Consider the following 19,132-nt stretch of genomic DNA (forward strand, 5'->3'; position numbering starts at 1 on the left):
TGTTTTGGTTAGAATTTGTCATTTTTTGTTCCATCAAACTAGATACCTCTTGCCATTCGCACAACTTTAATCAAAGCATATTTTTAGGCTTTATTCATCTTCAGGTGGAATCGAACAACAGGGAAGTTATCCAGCCTCTATAATGTGCTAAGTGTATCCCACCACTAGACGCATCTGTCGCTCTATCTGATTCTAGATTTATTTGTTTGTCTTTTGTATATATTTAATTCCAATGTATTCAAAGGGATCTGAATTGTGTAGCAGATATCATGGCTAAGAAAGCCTTGTCTATCATGTGTCTGATAGATTGGTCAGTTTTCCACTCCTTGGCTTCGTAGACTTTGTATGTCTGAAGCCCTTAATGGTTCACATGATCAGTGAAGTTCTATTTTACCCAACAAAAAAAAAAAAACACCCTAGTTAGCCAAGGAAAATGTCATTATTCCTCTTATATAAAATATCTAAAATTTGATGTTTCATACAGTAGTCACCCTATATATTTTGAACTGTATAAGAACAATATTCAATTTTAGCTTGAATGTCACTTGGATCAAACGGTTTTGATCTGAATTTTAATTGGATCACTCCTAATCAGACGAAAACCTTATCAATTTTTCCATAATTGAGTTGGACTTGGATTGGATGTGACTTAAGATCTCTTTACGGGGGACATTCATATTTTTTGAGGGGTGGGGCATGGGCTTCTTTTGGGCCATATAGACGTGTTGAATGCTTTAAGTGAACTTGCATTACCCAACTTGATTAGTAGATGTAAATCCCTCTGAAGATATCAAAGATATCCCATAACTTAGGCTACGTTTGGAATACAAGAAAATAAAATAAAAATATAATAAGATAAAAAAATAGTGAAGACAATAATGGTTAGTTTACGTGTCTTTCACTCTCTTCATTTTAAAAGATTTTCAATTTTTTTTTTCTTCTGTTTTTCTAAATATAGCCTTATATTATACTATAGTAGAGCCAACAGATTACATTAATAAAAATTTTTCTGACTTAGGGTCTCAAGCCATGTTTGTTTGACAAAATAAAGGATTAAAAAAATTTTAAAAATTAAAACAAACAGATTGTCAATATGCAAATAACTTTCTTCCTCCTTGTCAGAGGGACTGGGAACTGGGCCAGCAGGGAATTGGAAGAGATAACTTTCCTCCTCGGATCCTCACATGGAAATAATATTGCTGTCCTCATATAATATAAATAATGTTTCATCATATTCTCATTGAGTCTGAATCATCTCTAATGAGGCACGTGTTCAATGAGCATCCAACATTGGATTGATTGGGCGTGCACCGGGATGTACATATAGCCAGCCAACCCAGTTGTCGGATGACTCATTGGACTCTCTAACTCATTGGAGAGGATCCCGACTCTATTTCATTGGTGCACTATCTATGTAGATCTATCTTTCATACACCAATCAGAGAGCTAGACACAAGAGCATGGTTCTAAATCTCGGTTCGGATCGGCCGATATTCAGCCGGATTGGATCGGTATCGATCGAGGCCAATCATGAGATTAGATCGATACAACAAGGTTTGACTGGATTGTTCCCTGGATTAGCTGATCCAATCCAATCCTTGACCGATCCGATTGAATATTTTTTTATTTTTTCAAAGTTTTTAAGTTTTTTTTTTAATATTTTTTATATTATCTTGATCGATATTGACCGATACTGACCAATACCAATCGATATTGATTGATCCGATCCGGATAATATCAGCTGGTCCGATCCTGAGATCAAAACACCCACCAACTTTGGCCGATACATGACCCAATCCATAAAAAAGCATTTTTGGCGGGTTTTTTGACCGATCCTGACCGAGTTAGATCGATTCAATCCCGATTTGAAAAGATTTTGACAATGACCGATACCGAGTCCGATACTTGGATTTTGAACCTTACACAAGAGGGCAGTGGAGTTTTTTAAAAGAAGGAGAGGAGTGAGGATGACACATGGGAATCCGGTGCCAACCTTTTCCCAATTTTATAATTTTGTAAAAAAATCGCGTGGAAAGTATTTCGCCCAAAATTATATATGCCAAACAAAACACAGCATAACAAAATCAAAGTACTGCAGCGAGTCAGCGACACGCCTTCGAAAAAGGCGGTTAACTAGGGTTTATCCGAGGACTGAGGGAATCATAGTAGCATGTTCAGAAGGTCAAGGTGGTGAATTCTTCTCCTTCAATCTGTCTGGTGAGACTTCAAATCTAATCGGTTATGGCAAAGAACGATGGAGTTCGGTTCGTATCTTGTTCCATCAGAATTTCTCCTTACAAAGTTCACTATCCTCTCCATTTACAACCTAAGCTTCCGTTCTGCTGTCAAACCCTATCGTCAAATTTAAACAAAACTAGAGAAACAATCAGTGGTTTCATCTCATCAATCAGGAACCGCAGAAAGTTTTCCCCCTTTCAAACTAAATCATCTCTACTCTGTTCATCTTCTCTATCTCTGGTTCGATCCGAAGAATCGAATCAAAACATATTGGAAGTTAGAGAACCTCAGCAGAAGGCCCATTTGCCGAGCCGACATGGAAGAGAAGACGAGGAGAGGGTTTTGATCAGTGAGGTTTTAATCCGGAACAAGGACGGTGAGGAGCTTGAGAGGAAGGACCTTGAGGCAGAGGCAGCAACTGCATTAAAGGCCTGCCGCCCAAACTCGGCCCTAACCGTGCGGGAGGTCCAGGAGGATGTTCACCGCATTATTGATAGTGGTTACTTTTGTTCATGCATGCCGGTGGCCGTGGATACTAGAGATGGAATACGGTTGATTTTTCAGGTACATTTGTTCGAATTTTGACAATGTAGGAGTGCATAATCCAACAGACCAACATTTAGTTTATGAGGAATTAATATAATTTATTTATAAAATAATCGGCAACGAATATATTTTCATTAGTTAAAAGAGACGAATACACTAGTGTACTGGTATAGGCGAGGAAGGCCAAGAAATTGGCCCTATCTGGTTGCTTGTGGGATCAGAATTGAGGTGGTGGTGGTGGTGGTGGTGGGAGGGGGGGGGGGGTGGTGTTATACTTTTGTGGCCTTAAGTGGGTGCTGATTTTTTTGGGATTATACAATTGTGAAGAATTGGGATAGGGTTTTATAGAGGCTATGAAACATGGACTGGTCTCGATTTGTACACCAAAGATGCTTTTTTCTTCTTCTTTTTGCAATGAGTTAATATGATTCAAATTTACAAGTACTATTGAGGTCAGAATGACCAAAACAAGCTAAAACAGCCAGATTGCTCTGAAACATTTCAACTTACTTCTGAAAAATAAGTCAAATTTATGTGATTAGATTTTCCTTCTTGCGGAAAACAATTTGTTCATTAGATTCGGATGATTCAATTGAAATTTGAAACATTCACTCTATGGTTCAGTTCAATTCTTTAAAGGAATGTCTATCCACTGTTTACGTGCTTGTCTCTTTGGAACTCAATATCTCCTCACTTAGTATCCCTTTGTAATACAGTAATGCATAAGGCCTTGCTAAAATTAGAAACCAAACTACGAGATCACCCATTTCATTCTAGGGTGACAGAGGGATTTTCATTTGAGCTCTTTTTGTTTTTTAATGATTTTCTGGAGGTCTGGAGAAAGCTGCAATCAATAGGTCTACAAGCCTCCCTTCCCGAAATGAAGAACGTGAGCTTAACCTCTTTTTGAAGCAAATAAAAACAGTATTGCACCAAATGGACAAGTTTTAAACTTTCTAGTATTGGCCTGCTGAAAGTACATTCAGAATAAAAAAGACAATTGGTTGAAGTTTGAGATGTTCCCACATTAATTCACTTTTTTTTTGGGGGGGGGGGGGGGGGCTGGGGTTATACATTTTTGCGAGCAAGATAAGTTGTCATCAAACAATTTCCAAACTTGTTCTAGTTGCTGGTTGTTTAGTTTGTTTGCATGTCATAAATATCTCTTAATTGGTTTGCTGTGGTACAAGGTAGAACCAAATCAGGAGTTCCAAGGGTTGATATGCGAAGGTGCTAATGTTCTTCCATCAAAATTTTTGGAAAATGCATTCCGTGATGGATATGGTAGGTTTTCCTTTATATTGTCATACATCAATCCATGAAAATATTTGTTCGAAAATGTTTCCTAAGTGGGTCACTTCTAAAAGTTTCTCTGAATGGGTTACCTATTTTGAGCCATGTAGAAGGTTGATGTAGTTGTTCCAACCATTGGATAGAGAAAGGACCGTTTGGATTGCTACAATTAGTTCTGGTGATCCAATGAATTGGATTTTCACCCTTGTATTTTCAGCCATCAAAGCATTATATGAATAAATGGATTCTTTAGCCATGATGAAGCTTTATTTTGGCATCCTATGTTACCTGCACACCACAGAGGTTTCAACTTGTGTGCCAAAGATTCCTTTTCCTGCATTTTCATTGGCTTACATAAAGTGTTTGGACATTGGTATGGTTCATAATGTGTAGTGTCCAGGTAACATGGCTGCCATATGGGTGAGTTCTATTTGGACTGAAACTTATTATGTGGTATAGGGTGACATCGGATTCATGTCCACCCTTATAGTAAAACTTCTTTAAATGATCCACTTATATGTGTAATAAATACATTTATATGAAAATAATGCTTGGGTGAGGCCTTCATTGAACTAATCTTTTGGGTTAAGTTGTGCAGGAAAAGTTGTTAATATCCGGAGGTTGGATGAAGTGATAAATTCCATCAATGGTTGGTACATGGAGCGTGGCCTGTTTGGCTTGGTTTGTTCTTTGCTTGCCATAATATTATTTTGCAAATTGCATTTCAAAAGGAAGCAGATCTGATCTCTTTTAGCTGCACCTTGTTCCTGAGTTAAATTTTTTGGTAATTCTTATCACAGGTTTCAGATGTTGAGATTCTTTCTGGTGGAATTATTCGGCTACAAGTTTCAGAAGCTGAGGTCAATAACATTGCCATACATTTCCTTGACAGGAGGACGTGAGAACTCTGTCTTAAGGTTGCTTTATCTATAATGCGTATTTGATTTTCTGTTAGGCTGATGTGTTATGCCTTTCTGGAATCTTCAGTGGTGAGCCAACAACGGGGAAGACAAGGCCTGAAACCATACTCAGGCAGCTAACAACCAAGAAGGGACAGGTGTGTTGTATCTTGTATGAACTGGTGTTTAATGCTTGCATACTAGATTGTAGTTTTCTTGATAAATCAAGACATGTACTTTTTCTTTCCTATATAAATGCTTCTAGTGGCATAACTATGAAATCAATACTGAGAGTAATGATGATGGTAGATGATGATTATCAGTTAATAAGAAGAGGGCATCCCAGTGCACGAGGCCCCTGCTACTGTAGGGTCTAGGAGGGGCAAATGTACGCAGGCGGCAGCCTTACCCCTGGTTCACAGAGAAGTTGTTTCCATATAAATGCTTCTAGTCTTTGACAAAAATCTGTTTCTGTTGCATTGTTTTATGTGATTGTGTGATGTCATCTTAATGCTTGAGGTGTGTGCATGAGCTCATGCTGTTAGGCACATGATTCTCGTTCTTTGATTAAAGAATTGATCAAATGGAAAACAAAATTTCAGAAAAGTAATAAAAGTTTAAAATGTACACATTAATGAAGGAGAAAAAAAATAGTGATGCAACCATCTAGTTGTAGGGAAGGATTAGGGAAATGATGCAGAGAAGCCACATACTTATTTGGTCTAAAGTTATGTTACTTTTTGGTGCATCCATGGTGCAAACTAGGTTTACTTGGTTGCGTACTCCACATGGGACCATCGTTGAGAGTTGAGACAGGTGGGCTATCTTATTTTGAACTACTTTATGTTATATGGGATGTTTGATTACTTGCTAGAAACCGTTGGTTATTCATACTTTTCGAAAAGGAAAGTTAATTTGGTCTCTTTATTTTCTCCTATTTTAGAAACCCCAGGTGTTTCTAGAAATTCTCTCGCACATCCTCTGGTTTTACTTTCTCTTACCATAACATTTTCTACTCTATCATTCTTCTCCTCTGTTGCTCATATTGTATTCTTCTTACTTTCTCTTCTGTGGAAGTGTTTGTTACATTTTTTCTCAGTACCGTATAGGTTATTCTGTTTCTTTTGCTATGATTCCAGGTTCTAATTCTTTTATTCTATTCCTTTTATTAATGTTCAGAAATTCTGTTCTCTAAAAATTATAAAGTTCCCTAATCTGGCTGAACACACCTATTACATACTTTTTTTAATCCCTTGCTAAATCCTGGTACTCCTATCTAAACCCTAAATTTCTTGATTTTTTTTTGATGGGTTTTATTTTCTGCAGAGATTTTTGAGGTTAATCCCTTTCCTTTCGGTACCAAATAAATCCCTTTCTAGTCATCACCCAAACTTTGATGTCACATAGATTATTTGATAATCTGTATCTATGAAGTAAAGGAAAGAGAAAGGAGCTCCGGAATCTCATCTCATTGCTGCTTACTTTTGAATAATACCCCACCATTGATAACCAAGACTTCCCTTGGACTCTCTACCTTTTCCTAATACGATCCAATGGCAGCAGTCAATCTAAGCTAACTCTTTGGATTTATCCACATAAATCAATTATTTCTTTCCTCCACACACCCCAGGTAACACCTTACAGAATCATACTCCAAATAATAGAAGCTATTTTATTGAGCGAGTGGGGCTGCTTTTACCTGAGAACAGTTAGGTAACATGTAACCTGTTAGGTTATAATGCTTTTCCATGGTCATGTGAAATCTGCTTTTAAACTGGATGGATATGATATGTTGATACGACTGTTGCAAATCTAAAGCTAGTCAGAAATCATTTGGGCCATGTGATGTCATCAACATTTTTGTTGGAAAAAATGTTGGATCAGCTATATAATTGTCGAGAAATCTCCTAGGCTACAAGGCACCCATTGATGTTCAAGGAAACCAATCACCTAATGTGCTAAAGTGCTCAGATCCAAAACCTGATGATCTTGCCCTCCAAATGTTTTAAATTTTAATAATTTCTCATTAGCCTTGGCCTCACTGAGGTGTTGCCTAGACATCAAGGCGGCTGGTCACTGCCTTGGTACCATGACGGAATGATCAGCAATATTACTCTGAATCAATAAAGATCTTTATGCTTCTGTTCTCCTTATGTAGGTCTACAGCTTGCTTCAAGGAAGAAGAGACGTGGAAACTGTTCTGACTATGGGAATCATGGAAGATGTTAGCATTATTCCCCAGCCTGCAGGAGGTGATCTGGATTGTTTGTTTTCTTTTAGTGAATAATTTTGTGATGTCGTAGCTCTATTTTTCAATCGCATTTTTCATTCTTAGAAATGATAAACTTGGCCGCAGAAGTATATCTTTCAAAAAGAATGAAAACAATTTACCATTCTTGTGATTCTTCTCATTGAGTATTTATTGGTTCTATTTGGAAAATTTTAATATATGTTATCCCTTTTAGTTGTTCTAGGAAAAAGTGTTTAGTGGTTGATTATATCTGTTATTTTTTTTTATCAATATTAATTTCTTCTTAACATTTGTTGTTTATATTTCCTACTATAGTCATTGCTGTTGTTTTGCTAGTGTATTCTCCCATGCATGGTTTTTGAGTTGAATCTATGCTTCCATGCTTGTGCTTCAATTAAATGATTTTCTGATTCGATTCTTCTTTAACTTTTTATGCATGGGAAGCGTGTCAAATCAGTTAGTGGTGTCATGGCGGTATCTCAGTCTTTCTATGTTGTTGGCCATTGTGCTTTACTTCTATTTACGAGGATGCTGCATGCTATGCATTTTTATCTTTGAACACTTGAGTTTACGTGTTTATGCAATATGCAGACTTAAGTGCCTTTCATACATGCCATAGTTTTAGTTCGTTTGGAACTTAGATCCTTGTTTCTTCCTTCTGTCGGTCATAGCGCTGTACATCAATTTTACAGGGATTCTTTGTGCAGTTATATCTATGTACATTTGTTTTTATACTGGCTCTAGTGCTTTTCATATTTGCCTTCCGTCTTTTTTGGAAAATTATACCCTTATTGCAACCTTGTAGATACTGGTAAAGTTGATTTGGTAATGAAAGTTGTTGAGCGTCCTAGTGGAGGTTTCTCTGCTGGTGGTGGAATTTCAAGTGGGTAAGGGATGCTGCTATCTTGTGGGCATGTCTTTCATTCATTTAGTATTGCTGCTCTGACATTTTCTTTGGTGATGCTTGGATTTGCAGGATAACAAGTGGACCTCTATCAGGGCTAATTGGAAGGTAAGAGAGTTTAGTTAAAAAAATTCTCCAATATTATGTATGCGGTATGCCATCCTCATCATATGCTCATGTGTTGTATATCAATTGCCCCCCCCCCCCCACACACACACACACAACACACACACACTTTGTCTTCATTTTGCTATTACTTGGGGTCTATGCAAGGAGCATGCTAGATAAATTTTGTAAGGCACGGCAACAGGATAAGTTAGAGAATACCAGGATATATGATGCTGTTGCATTAGAGCAGAGCCAAGTTCTTCTAAGAGCGGGAGAGCTATGCAGTTACATGGTAGATAAATTAGGAGTTTTTTTTTACCTTGTAATTTTCTTCCGTTTATTGTAGTTATGATAATAGAGTCATAGGAAAGATTGTGCAGTCTGATTCAAACTGTACTTTAGTGTTAGAGTTGGAGTCAATTTATTTTCAGACCATAGACTTAGATTGGATTTTTGGAATGGAATATTTAAAAGAACTGAGATTTCTCGCACAGTGTTGATGTGCCGGTGTGTGTGCTTCAAGCTCCTCTCCTTCTCTGGTTCATCTTTTCTCAGGTCAGACTTTCTAATCACTTTCTTCCTCTTTATCTCCTTTTATTCGGCTTCCATTAAACCTATACAGTGTACTCTATTCCTGGGCGATACATGCAGTCCAAATAGAGTGGGTTGATCTCCTTCAATTCTGCTCCCTTTGTTTTGTTATTGAGGGGGTTATTCACAACCTATAAGGTGAACCTACCTGTAGAATCTCTGCTTGAAACCTTGCTGGAATACAGATCTCCAAGTTGAATCCATCTCTGGGTTTTGTTCTTCTGCTGGGTTGGATTGCAGATCTTAAAAACCCATGTGTTCTTTGTTATTTTGGGAGTTGGATTGTTGGATTAAACAATCTTATGGGATATTAGTCTTCTCCTAGAGTTTGAGTTGGGTTTGTTGCGTATTGGTTGAGTTTCATCGACTGAAATTAAGAGGTACTGCCACTGGTTTCCTGTTTATATCGTGAAGTTGAGGACAACCTTGTGACATGTTTTATATCGCACCATATTTGTCTCGTTTTCCTGTTATTCCCTACTCATTCCCTTTATTCTAACTTGTAGCCATACTCTACTTTAGTTCCAAGTCTGCACTTATACTTTAACTCTTAATTCCCTTCTTATCCTTTTCCTTATTTCTCTACCAAGTAGCCACTTGAAAATTCTGGTTAATTACCAGATTGCCATTACCCCATTATAGTTGGCCTATATTTCTTTGGATGGGGCCATAGTCGACCCCAACCTTAGGGTTTTGACTCCGAGTCCTCGTCATTGAGTGTTGATTGTGATTAGGGGTCATTTTTTTTTTTTTTGAGTCAATTTAGGAATTTTAGAAAGTCTTTTATATATATAATCGTATCCCCATCAATTAGAGAGGAATTGAGTAAAGAATATTAGTTTTTCTTAAGAGTTTTGGTGCTGTTGAGCAGTGCATGTGGGATTGGTATCCCAAACCTGATTTCTTCTCTTCTCTTCTGTGAAACATAATCTGTAACTAATAGCTGACTGCTACTCAATGTCTTTTGTATGAGTGAAACGCTAGAGCATAGATCTCGTTATGTGGTTAAACACTTCTTTTAGGGGGTCCGATGATAGTGTCATATCTTTAAATGTCTGGCTTTATACAGCTTTTCTGATCTGCTGCTATACTCATATTTCATTAAATTTCAACTGCAGCTTTGCATATTCCCATAGGAATGTTTTTGGCAGAAACCAGAAACTTAATATCTCCTTGGAAAGGGGACAAATTGACTCAATATTTCGCATAAATTATACAGACCCATGGATTGAAGGAGATGATAAGCGTACATCTAGATCAATCATGATTCAGGTGATCTACAGTTCCTGTTAATATCAAAATCATTATGAGATCCATCTTTATTTAACCTTGAGTTCCCCCTCCCCTTGGTTTTGTTTTTTATTTAATTTAGAACTCAAGAACTCCTGGAACGTTAGTCCATGGGAACCAAACTGATGGCGGTAATGTGACTATTGGCCGGGTTACAGCTGGTCTCGAATTCAGTCGACCTTTAAGACCGAAATGGAGTGGAACAGCTGGACTTATTTTTCAGGTATTTGATAAAACTCACAGATTTCTCTGCCTATTTCAATTGTTAATAAGCATTCTCAACTTTTATTGCACTTGTCAACATATCGTGATGAGGGGAGATCACGGGCCTTCAATGCTCACGATCTCAAATTAGCCAAAAGATTGGCCCCCTTTTACAATCTGACTTGTGGACTACAAAATCAGATTACCTGGTAGTCCAGTCCAAGATGTGGTCTTCTACCAAAAAAAAAAAAGTCCAAGATGTGGTCTTGCATCCTCTAGGGACTCCTGCATTATGTGTTCCAGCAAATTTTTTTAGCAATTTGAGTGTGTACCATGGTAATCCATCATTGCTTCCAATGATCCTCATGGAGTGCCTTATTTTTTATTTTTTTATTATTTTATCACCAATCTATTATAAGACAAGCGAGAATATTAATGCAGTTTGTACAGTTCATTGGCGGTCCCTTGGAAAATTTTAAAGGGCAGTATGACCTTGTGATATGCACTTTGTGTAAGGATTTTATTTGTTAGAAAATAGAGTTAAAAACTATAACAAGGGTTAGCTTAAATTAGGGAACCGGCTAGGTGTTGTTTCTACTTGATATGGAAGTCTAGTTTTTTAAATTTAAAAAATTGATAATTACGTGTATGTACCTAGAAGTCGTTCATAGTTTCTGAGTTAGTTCCATATTTCAATCTTTTAGATTTGAAGTCAATTTCTTTGAGCTTCTGCTTGATAATATAAGATTAGGGCCCATACATCAATGCCTCGAGCCCTTATCTACATCAGTAGTTTCTATGTTAAGTGATGTAGGTACGGTGGGCTGGAAAAGGAGGACACTAACACACCTACTGAAATTCAGAATCACAGTGACTAAAATAACAAAATATATGGGCAGAATATATGAACAGCATGTTCCCTAATTATAAAATTGACCCATTACACAGGGAATAGATGGTTGTGAATAAACCAGTGCACCGGGTCAACTTCAGTCGGTGACACTAAACCCAAAAATACCTAGCCCAGCATTTATATCCTCTATCTAAGACCCAAGCAAAGGCTTAAATAAAACTTAAACTTCATAAGCTGAGGCCCAGACCTGGTGCCAACAATTCCAGGCCTTCTATGGGGAGGAATGTATATAGACTCTTTGAGGCCTCTTGATTCCCAAACTTGTATGCCTGCCCGCATCAAGCATAGTTACGAATGGTTTGAGTGAGGAAAAAGATCCAACCATATGATGGCTTGGGGTTGGGGGTGCGGGTACCGTCCTCGATGAGTGGCTTTTGTACCATTGACCAAGATATAATCATTACCATAATAGGAAGGCTTTCTAGGTGGCTCACTTGGAAACATTCTCCCCAAGGTCGCCTATTATGAGCCACATGGAGAGCTGATGTGACTTTCTACGTGCACTTTCAGCTGTCAAAGCATCTCTGTAAATGTTGACTTGTCAATCAGTTTTAAGATATTTTGTTTACACTAAGAACTCCATTTGGACTTAAAAATACCAGATGAGCAGGATGCAATTATGATTGTGATGATATAGTAGTTTCTGTTTTTAAAAAAAATATTTTCCTCCTTTCGGTTCTTTATATTGTTGTGTCCAGTGTATTAATACTAAATTTTCTCAGCATGCTGGTGCTCGTGATGAGAAGGGGAATCCCATTATTAAGGATTGCTATGGTAGCCCACTAACTGCAAGGTATTATCCCTCAAAGCTGCTTATAAAGTCATCTTTATTTCAGTTACTATGCTTGTCACCTACTATATATTATATCATTTTTAGTTATTTACTTTTGGAAAATAATTTTTCAGCGGCAATGCTCACGATGAAATGCTTCTTGCTAAATTTGAGAGTGTCTACACTGGTTCTGGTGACCATGGGTCTTCAATGGTTCTTTTTTCAACTTGTCTTTCCTTGTTGCTTCCTGCATTTCAATATAATATAGCAATACTTGGCTTTTCTGTCACTTGATTGTCATTGCTGTTCATTCCTCTCTGCAGTTTGTGTTTAACATGGAACAAGGACTTCCTGTCTTGCCTGAGTGGCTATGTTTTAACAGGGTGAATGCCCGTGCCAGGAGGGGTGTAGATATTGGTCCTGCTCGACTTCTTTTGAGGTATGATATCCTATCTGTGTTTTATTCTTGTGCTTGAATAGCAACAGCATCACTGTCACAGGTGAGGTATGGTGTCATGGTTCTTTACAAGTGTCTGGATTTTTTTTTTTTTGATAAACCAAAATGAAGGAATGCTTTTGCTATTATGCCTGGGTTCTTTATTGTACTGATTGATTCTGTTGATTATTGGTTTTAGTTTGTCTGGTGGTCATGTGGTGGGCAACTTCTCTCCCCATGAAGCATTTGCAATTGGTGGAACAAACAGTGTTAGAGGTTATGAAGAAGGCGCTGTGGGCTCTGGTCGGTCGTACGTTGTTGGTTGTGGAGAGATTTCTTTTCCTCTGGTAGGTGGTGAGAAGCATTTATTCTGTCTTTTATTCTGCATATGCATTTCGATTTGCTTAGTTTTTATTTTTTTTTGCAAAGATGTTCGAGATCTTTTTCCGTCAATTGAGGATGTTGGATTCATAGAGTAGTAGCTTCTAATGAGATAAGACGAGGGTCAAAGTAGATTTGTTTATAAATTAGCATCTAAAAGAATTTATGTGCCTTGTAACCATGGTTCAAGGTCTCGGTTTCGGACAGGCAGAAAACCTAGTTGGGCGAGATCTTGGCGAGTTGGTGCATTTTTTTTTGGTTGAACTCATTGCTTGGTTTCGGTGGGTTTTGACTTAGTTAGGCCATGAAACTTGGTATACAGTCTATTTTGGGCCATTTAAACACAATGACACTATCAGATTTTGAAAAATCAAACTCCAAATAGGAGTTTGACTTCGAACCCTAGGTTGGTAGGCTACGTAAATGGTCTCTAATAGATTAGAAAAAAATGGCTTACCTTGGAATCCTCCAATCTTCTTCAAATCACTGCAATCTTGTTTTAGATTGATGCTTCCACGAGTTTCTTGAAGTAATCCGTCGATTTTCCGTCAAAAAATGGGAAGAGAGATCCATTTTTGAAAGTCCACAGCTTTTCCCACCGAGATGACCGAGACCCATCGAAATATCGACTGATCTCGGTGAGATAAGGGCCTTTTATAACTGGGTTTGATCTGGTTTCGGTCGAACTGAGATCTCGACCTAGACACGACATCTCGGTTGAGTCGTTGTCTTTCTCTTTTTTTTTTTCCCTGTTTTGTATAAGGTCTTGTCTCGGACCTTAAAAAAAGGAGATATTTCCATGCTTGTAACTTCCTGCGTGGGTTTGCAAACTGATCATACCTTATATAATAAAGAATGTTACATGAACATTCTCCTTCAGCTTGATTCCTTTTAGATCAACTCTTATGAAGAGCCTGATAATGTCTTCTCCTTTTTTGATATAAAATTTTTAAAGCAACTCTTATTCGTTATTCAGGGTAAATTTATCCTTATCAGGCTATGCCCTTTACATTTCGTTGTTATATTATAATATGTAAAAGTTCATTGAATGACCTTGGCCCCTCTAATGGGTAAAAAATAATGGTCTTTATGGTGATTGATAATTGGTTGACTTATTAGCTATTTTTTAGTAGCCTCTAGAGGGCACCGGGCGGGCCTTGGTTCAACAGTAAGGTTGCTCCATTGTGACCAAAGTGGTCATGGGTTCTAGTCTGGAAACAGCCTCTCTGCGAAAGCAGGGGTAAGGCTGCATACATTGTGACCCTCCCCAGACTCTGCAGTGGCGGGAGCCTCGTGCACTGGATACACCCTTTTATTAGCTATTTTTTATACTGTATATTTGTTTTTAACCTAGCTCTAATATATACTATTTTCACTGGATTCTTTTTTCAACATTTGTATATACATCCCCCCACTCCTCCCCCCCCCCCCCCCAAAAAAAAAAAAAAAGAAAAGAAGAAGAAGAAGTAGAAGGGGCTTGTGTATACTGTATACATGTTTTAGAAGCACTTTACATGCCTGTTGTTTGAACAAGGGGAGGAAAAATAAGTATAAGTTCTTGCACAGAAGCCTAACTGGCATTCAATAATTTGGGTTAAAAATGGGATTTTATTGCATATATTGCTGATCAACTGTTCCTTTGTTTTGCACTTTGAGTGCATTCATTCAACTTTGGAATGTTCAATAGAAATAGGGAATTGAGAAGACAGAAAATAGGAGAGAAAAAGAGAAGTGGAAGAATCAAAGGTTTCTTCTAGAAGTGAAAAATGGAGAATTGGAGTGATGAGCATCCTTGCCATCCGGTTTGGATCTGTAGTTGGTTGATGGCCTAAATCACATCAGACAGCGGATTTCATTGCTTTAATGAGTTACAGAAAGAGGAAGGGGTTTAAGTTTGTTGAAGGGGGAAGGAAAAGTGGGTTGACTCATACAATCCACAAAAGATAAAATAATTCTTAATGATAAAATGAGATAAAAGTATATTAATATATATCAAGGGGGATACGAAACACATCCGGGTCACCTTTCCACCATGACAACTGTGTTTTCAAAGCTTCTTTTGATTCGTTTAATGTTTAAGGTTATATTAACCTACTTTCTTTTAACTTGTTCTCTTATTGCCTTTTAATTAGGTGAATACTAAGCATTTGATGAGAGATGGTGGGCTCAAGTAATATAGATATTTTGATGTTATTATAGCTAAAAAATTTATGACATAAAGATGTGTAATTTAATATTTTCCTAGAGATGTTCAAACAACTAATAGTACAACACTTATCAACATAAATATTAGTTAGTAGTAAATACATTTTAGATGAGGGCGGGCCTTGGTGCAACGGTAAGGTTGCTCCATTGTGACCACGTGGTCACGGGTTCGAGTCTGGAAACAGCTTCATTGCAAAAGCAGGGGAAAGGCTGTGTACATTATGACCCTCCCCAGACTTTGAGTGGCGGGAGCCTCGTGCACAGGATATGCCCTTTTAGTAAATACAATTTATTTATTATTAGTTCTGCATCATGGAACTGGGTAGGTTTGCTGCAAAATTATTCTTTGTTAAAGACCATTACCTTATTGAATATTTGTTATTTGAGGGTCAGCTAGGGATTGAAAGGAAAATAAACGAAGTGAGATGTGCCATAAGTTATTTGGAGGCAGTTGTTCATCATCTACTCAGCTCAGTCTTTTGCGGTTGTGCCTATAGTTTCTTGTGTGGCATGTGGAAAGAACAGGGATTTCGTTAGAAGAAAACGTGGGATCAACTGTTATATTATAAGCTGTCTTGTGGATTTTATGAGATCACACCAAATGAACAAGTTGATTTGCATGCACATGTTCGAATCTAAGTAAATGGTGTTTCTTTATGGTACAGCATAGTCTAATGGGGACCTGTGTGCCAACACCCATATCCTGTGAATGCCCATGAGAGTAACAGTGGATCATCCTATAGTGTCTCCTGTGGACTAAATCAGATAGACTGGTACACATGGAAATCGAGACGTCTCGGTATCGCAGTTGACCGAGATGAAACCTTAGGGGAGTTTAAAAAATACCAAGTTTCGATTTGTTTCGACCATATTTTGGTAATTTTGCAAGTTTAGACCTGAACACCTATATAAATTCACTTATTCCCATCGAAACTTGAGGAAACCTGACTCAAAATCAGGACAAACACTTATTTATGTCAGAAACCAGGACAGTCATTTATTTATGCCAAATATCATTTAAGTAAATGATTTTGTTTACTTAGGATATTATTCATAAATAAGCAAATACCCGCCTATTTGAATCCAATAAAATAGTTTAAAAAAATCAAATTCTAAAAGGATAAAAAGTCAAACCCCCAGTTTCAAGAGCTAAAACTGAATTTTCGGCTAAATGCTGGGTTTTTCGCAAATCTAAAAATTTCATAAATCTTAATACGATAAAACATTGTTAAAAAACAAAAGAGCTGTAAAATATTCATTTGTTTTTATGTTTAAAAATTTATTACCATTTAGGGTGATTTTAAATAGCATTCGTGCACACCAAATTATGGTTGATCTGAACATAACTCCTCCAATATAAATCAGATTTAAGCAATCTTGGATTTGTTGGAAAACTTTCCAACAAAATTTTTTCTAACAAATCCAAGATTGCTTAAATCTGATTTGTATTGAAGGAGTTATGTTCCAGTCAAACCTTATTCGATACCATGTCCAAGAACAATATACACTATCAAACTTGGGTCAGAACCACAAGTATTATTTGAGTGTTCTCTATGTGAAACTAATGTATGGATTGGATTCAAATGTAAAAAATAGGCAGCAACAAGAATTAGGGCAAAAAAAAAAAAAAAACTTCTGGGCCTCGAAACCAAGTTTCGAATTAGCCTGGAGAAAGTATCAAGTTTCGACTAAGATATGGTCGAAACGAGTGTCGGCATCGAGTTCTCTATCCTTTCTGTTTCATAATCTTTTAAACCTTTAGGAAGGTTTATTTGTTTGTGAGATACCAGCATCATATAGTGGTTCAAGCCTAGGTGTACAATATTTTAACTCAATTGATACATGACAACATCATGACTAGTATGGGCTCAAACAAAGAATGGAGCAATCATGCATGCATAGAATTGACCTGCACAAATTGGTTCATCAAGTACTCTTACTCATTGATCTTCTTGCTTCTGCTTTTGCAGTTTGGGCCAGTTGAAGGTGCAATTTTTGGTGATTATGGAAGTGATCTGGGATCAGGCCCAACAGTGCCTGGTATGTTTTCTGTTGACTGTTTAGCTGCTGTTGTTCGTCTGATGATAAAACGGTTATTTGGACCAATCAAAGTTATGATGATTGAATAACCAAAATAAAAAAATGGTGATAACAGCTTGAAGAAACATGCTACTAAAGCTAAAATGTATTTTGTAGTTTCCAACTAAACCAGTGATCACTTGAGTTCCACATTTGTGTTGCCTGAAATATTTCCAATGAAGGGTTATTGCCGTAAATTTTTATATTTATATATATAATTTTTATTTTATCAGGTGACCCTGCTGGTGCAAGGTTAAAAGCTGGAAGCGGCTATGGTTATGGGTTTGGTATCCGTGTGGAGTCTCCTTTGGGTCCTTTACGACTGGAATATGCCTTCAATGATAGGCTAGCAAAGAGGTTCCATTTTGGAGTTGGCCACAGGAACTGAAGGTGCGTGTGTTTTACATGAGATACCAGTTTCAGGCTGTTCATGATTCTTTGCTTTTTCCTTTTCTTTATTAATTTGTTTTTCATGGTTAGAATCTTATTTGAGAGAGAGAGAGAGAGAGAGAGGCCTTGGTTGTATATTAGATCTTTTTCACTTCTCTGAAAAATCTAGGGGAGGCATAGTTATTTAACTACTGAGGCTCTGTTGGATATGTCAGCTTCTTGTCTTCTTGAGTCTGGCCAATGGGTTTTTTACCAATATCAAAACTGACATTGGGTTTCCATTCTCTCAAAGTGGCTGCATTGTATTGGATTGACCATAACTAATAATTGCTCATTTAACTAATAATCATGGTAGGAAGACATTTTATTTGGGATCTTGTGAATTGTGACTTCCTGTAATGCCATGTGATTTAAAGGGAGAGGAGAGGGTATAAAAGTAAAGATCAATGACTTCCCATGCTTGTTCAGTTGAAAATCAACTTGAGATGCATGGATCTATCATTCTATAATTCTCTGTTGATGTCTGCAACATGGTAAAGGAGCATGAGTTAGTTAGAATGAAGAAATGTTTATCAATTTTTGTTATTTCTAAATTATTTCTTGAATTTTAAGAAAAACAAGGATTTCGTACTTTATTTCTCTATCCTTTGACGAGAACTATTTTCCAATTCTCACCCCCTATTGTATTGGCCTGTCGGCTGATACATATTGTTATCACCACCCGATACCAACACAACACTGTATGGTTTCAATGGTATTGCGTATTGGTGCAGAGGAAAGTGTAAAATGCTCCGCCGCTCACCTACTGTATCAGTATGTTGAGGGTTAAAACAGTCCAACTTGGTCTAATACAGTCAATCTGTATCGGTATTGGCCACAAGGTATGGAGAAAGTGAACTTGAAATGTTTCAGTTATTTGAATTAAGGGCAAGGTATAGCCACACTGCCAGCATTGAGTGAAATCTTCAACGTAGTGCATGAGAGCATAGACGAAGTTATTAGGGAGGAGAGAATGAGGGGAGCATGATACCGGCACCATGGCATCACTTTCCTTGAAGTATAAATTTATTGCCTTTAAGTTGATCAAGGAGCTATGGTACAATGTTACATAGTTTTGGATCTTAAATCCTAGTGTTTTTGTCTTTTTTTTTTTGTCTAAAGATAGATATGGTTTCTCCCACCACCAATATGGGGAAGTCTCCCGCCATAAATAGTATCATTCACATGAGGTCAACATGATCAAGAGGAAAAAAAAAATAAAAAAAAAATATGGAGAAACTATCTTCGTGTGGGATGCGGGGGCCACACCCATACACATAGGGGTTAGAAATGACCTGCACACCATAAATGGCATAAATCTCACCTCCCAATGTGCTTGGATGTGGGGCTGCTGCACGCGGCATGGCCCCTGCATCCCAATAACAATATCACCTGTAGTTCCCTGTTTGGCACGGTTCCTCAGTGCCTCTAATAAAGGGGGGTGGTCCTCATCTGGGCAGTGTGTTCAGTCAAGGTTTGGAATGGTCATTTCAGTCCTCCTTATGAGAAGAACCGTATAATCATACCGGTCAACGAATCTTGGGGGATAAAGGTCCCTACGTCCCATGCTGACAACACTCCCCTCCCCCCACT

General features: G+C 37.6%; 1 protein-coding gene across 1 annotated transcript; it reads left to right on the forward strand.

Annotated features, from left to right (window-relative positions):
- The first annotated feature begins 2,169 nt into the window (after positions 1–2,169).
- Positions 2,170–17,591, forward strand: LOC122642148 (outer envelope protein 80, chloroplastic). Its single transcript, XM_043835567.1, has 16 exons — positions 2,170–2,802; positions 3,975–4,068; positions 4,676–4,758; positions 4,878–4,975; positions 5,065–5,134; positions 7,135–7,228; positions 8,033–8,114; positions 8,204–8,239; positions 9,949–10,102; positions 10,203–10,343; positions 11,960–12,030; positions 12,144–12,222; positions 12,333–12,448; positions 12,645–12,792; positions 17,002–17,071; positions 17,344–17,591. Exons 1-16 carry the CDS (start codon positions 2,242–2,244, stop codon positions 17,496–17,498), a joined length of 2,052 nt encoding a protein of 683 aa, XP_043691502.1. The 5' UTR covers positions 2,170–2,241; the 3' UTR covers positions 17,499–17,591.
- Positions 17,592–19,132: the final 1,541 nt, after the last annotated feature.

This window comes from Telopea speciosissima, chromosome 10 (assembly GCF_018873765.1).
Source record: "Telopea speciosissima isolate NSW1024214 ecotype Mountain lineage chromosome 10, Tspe_v1, whole genome shotgun sequence".
Lineage (NCBI taxonomy): Eukaryota > Viridiplantae > Streptophyta > Magnoliopsida > Proteales > Proteaceae > Telopea > Telopea speciosissima.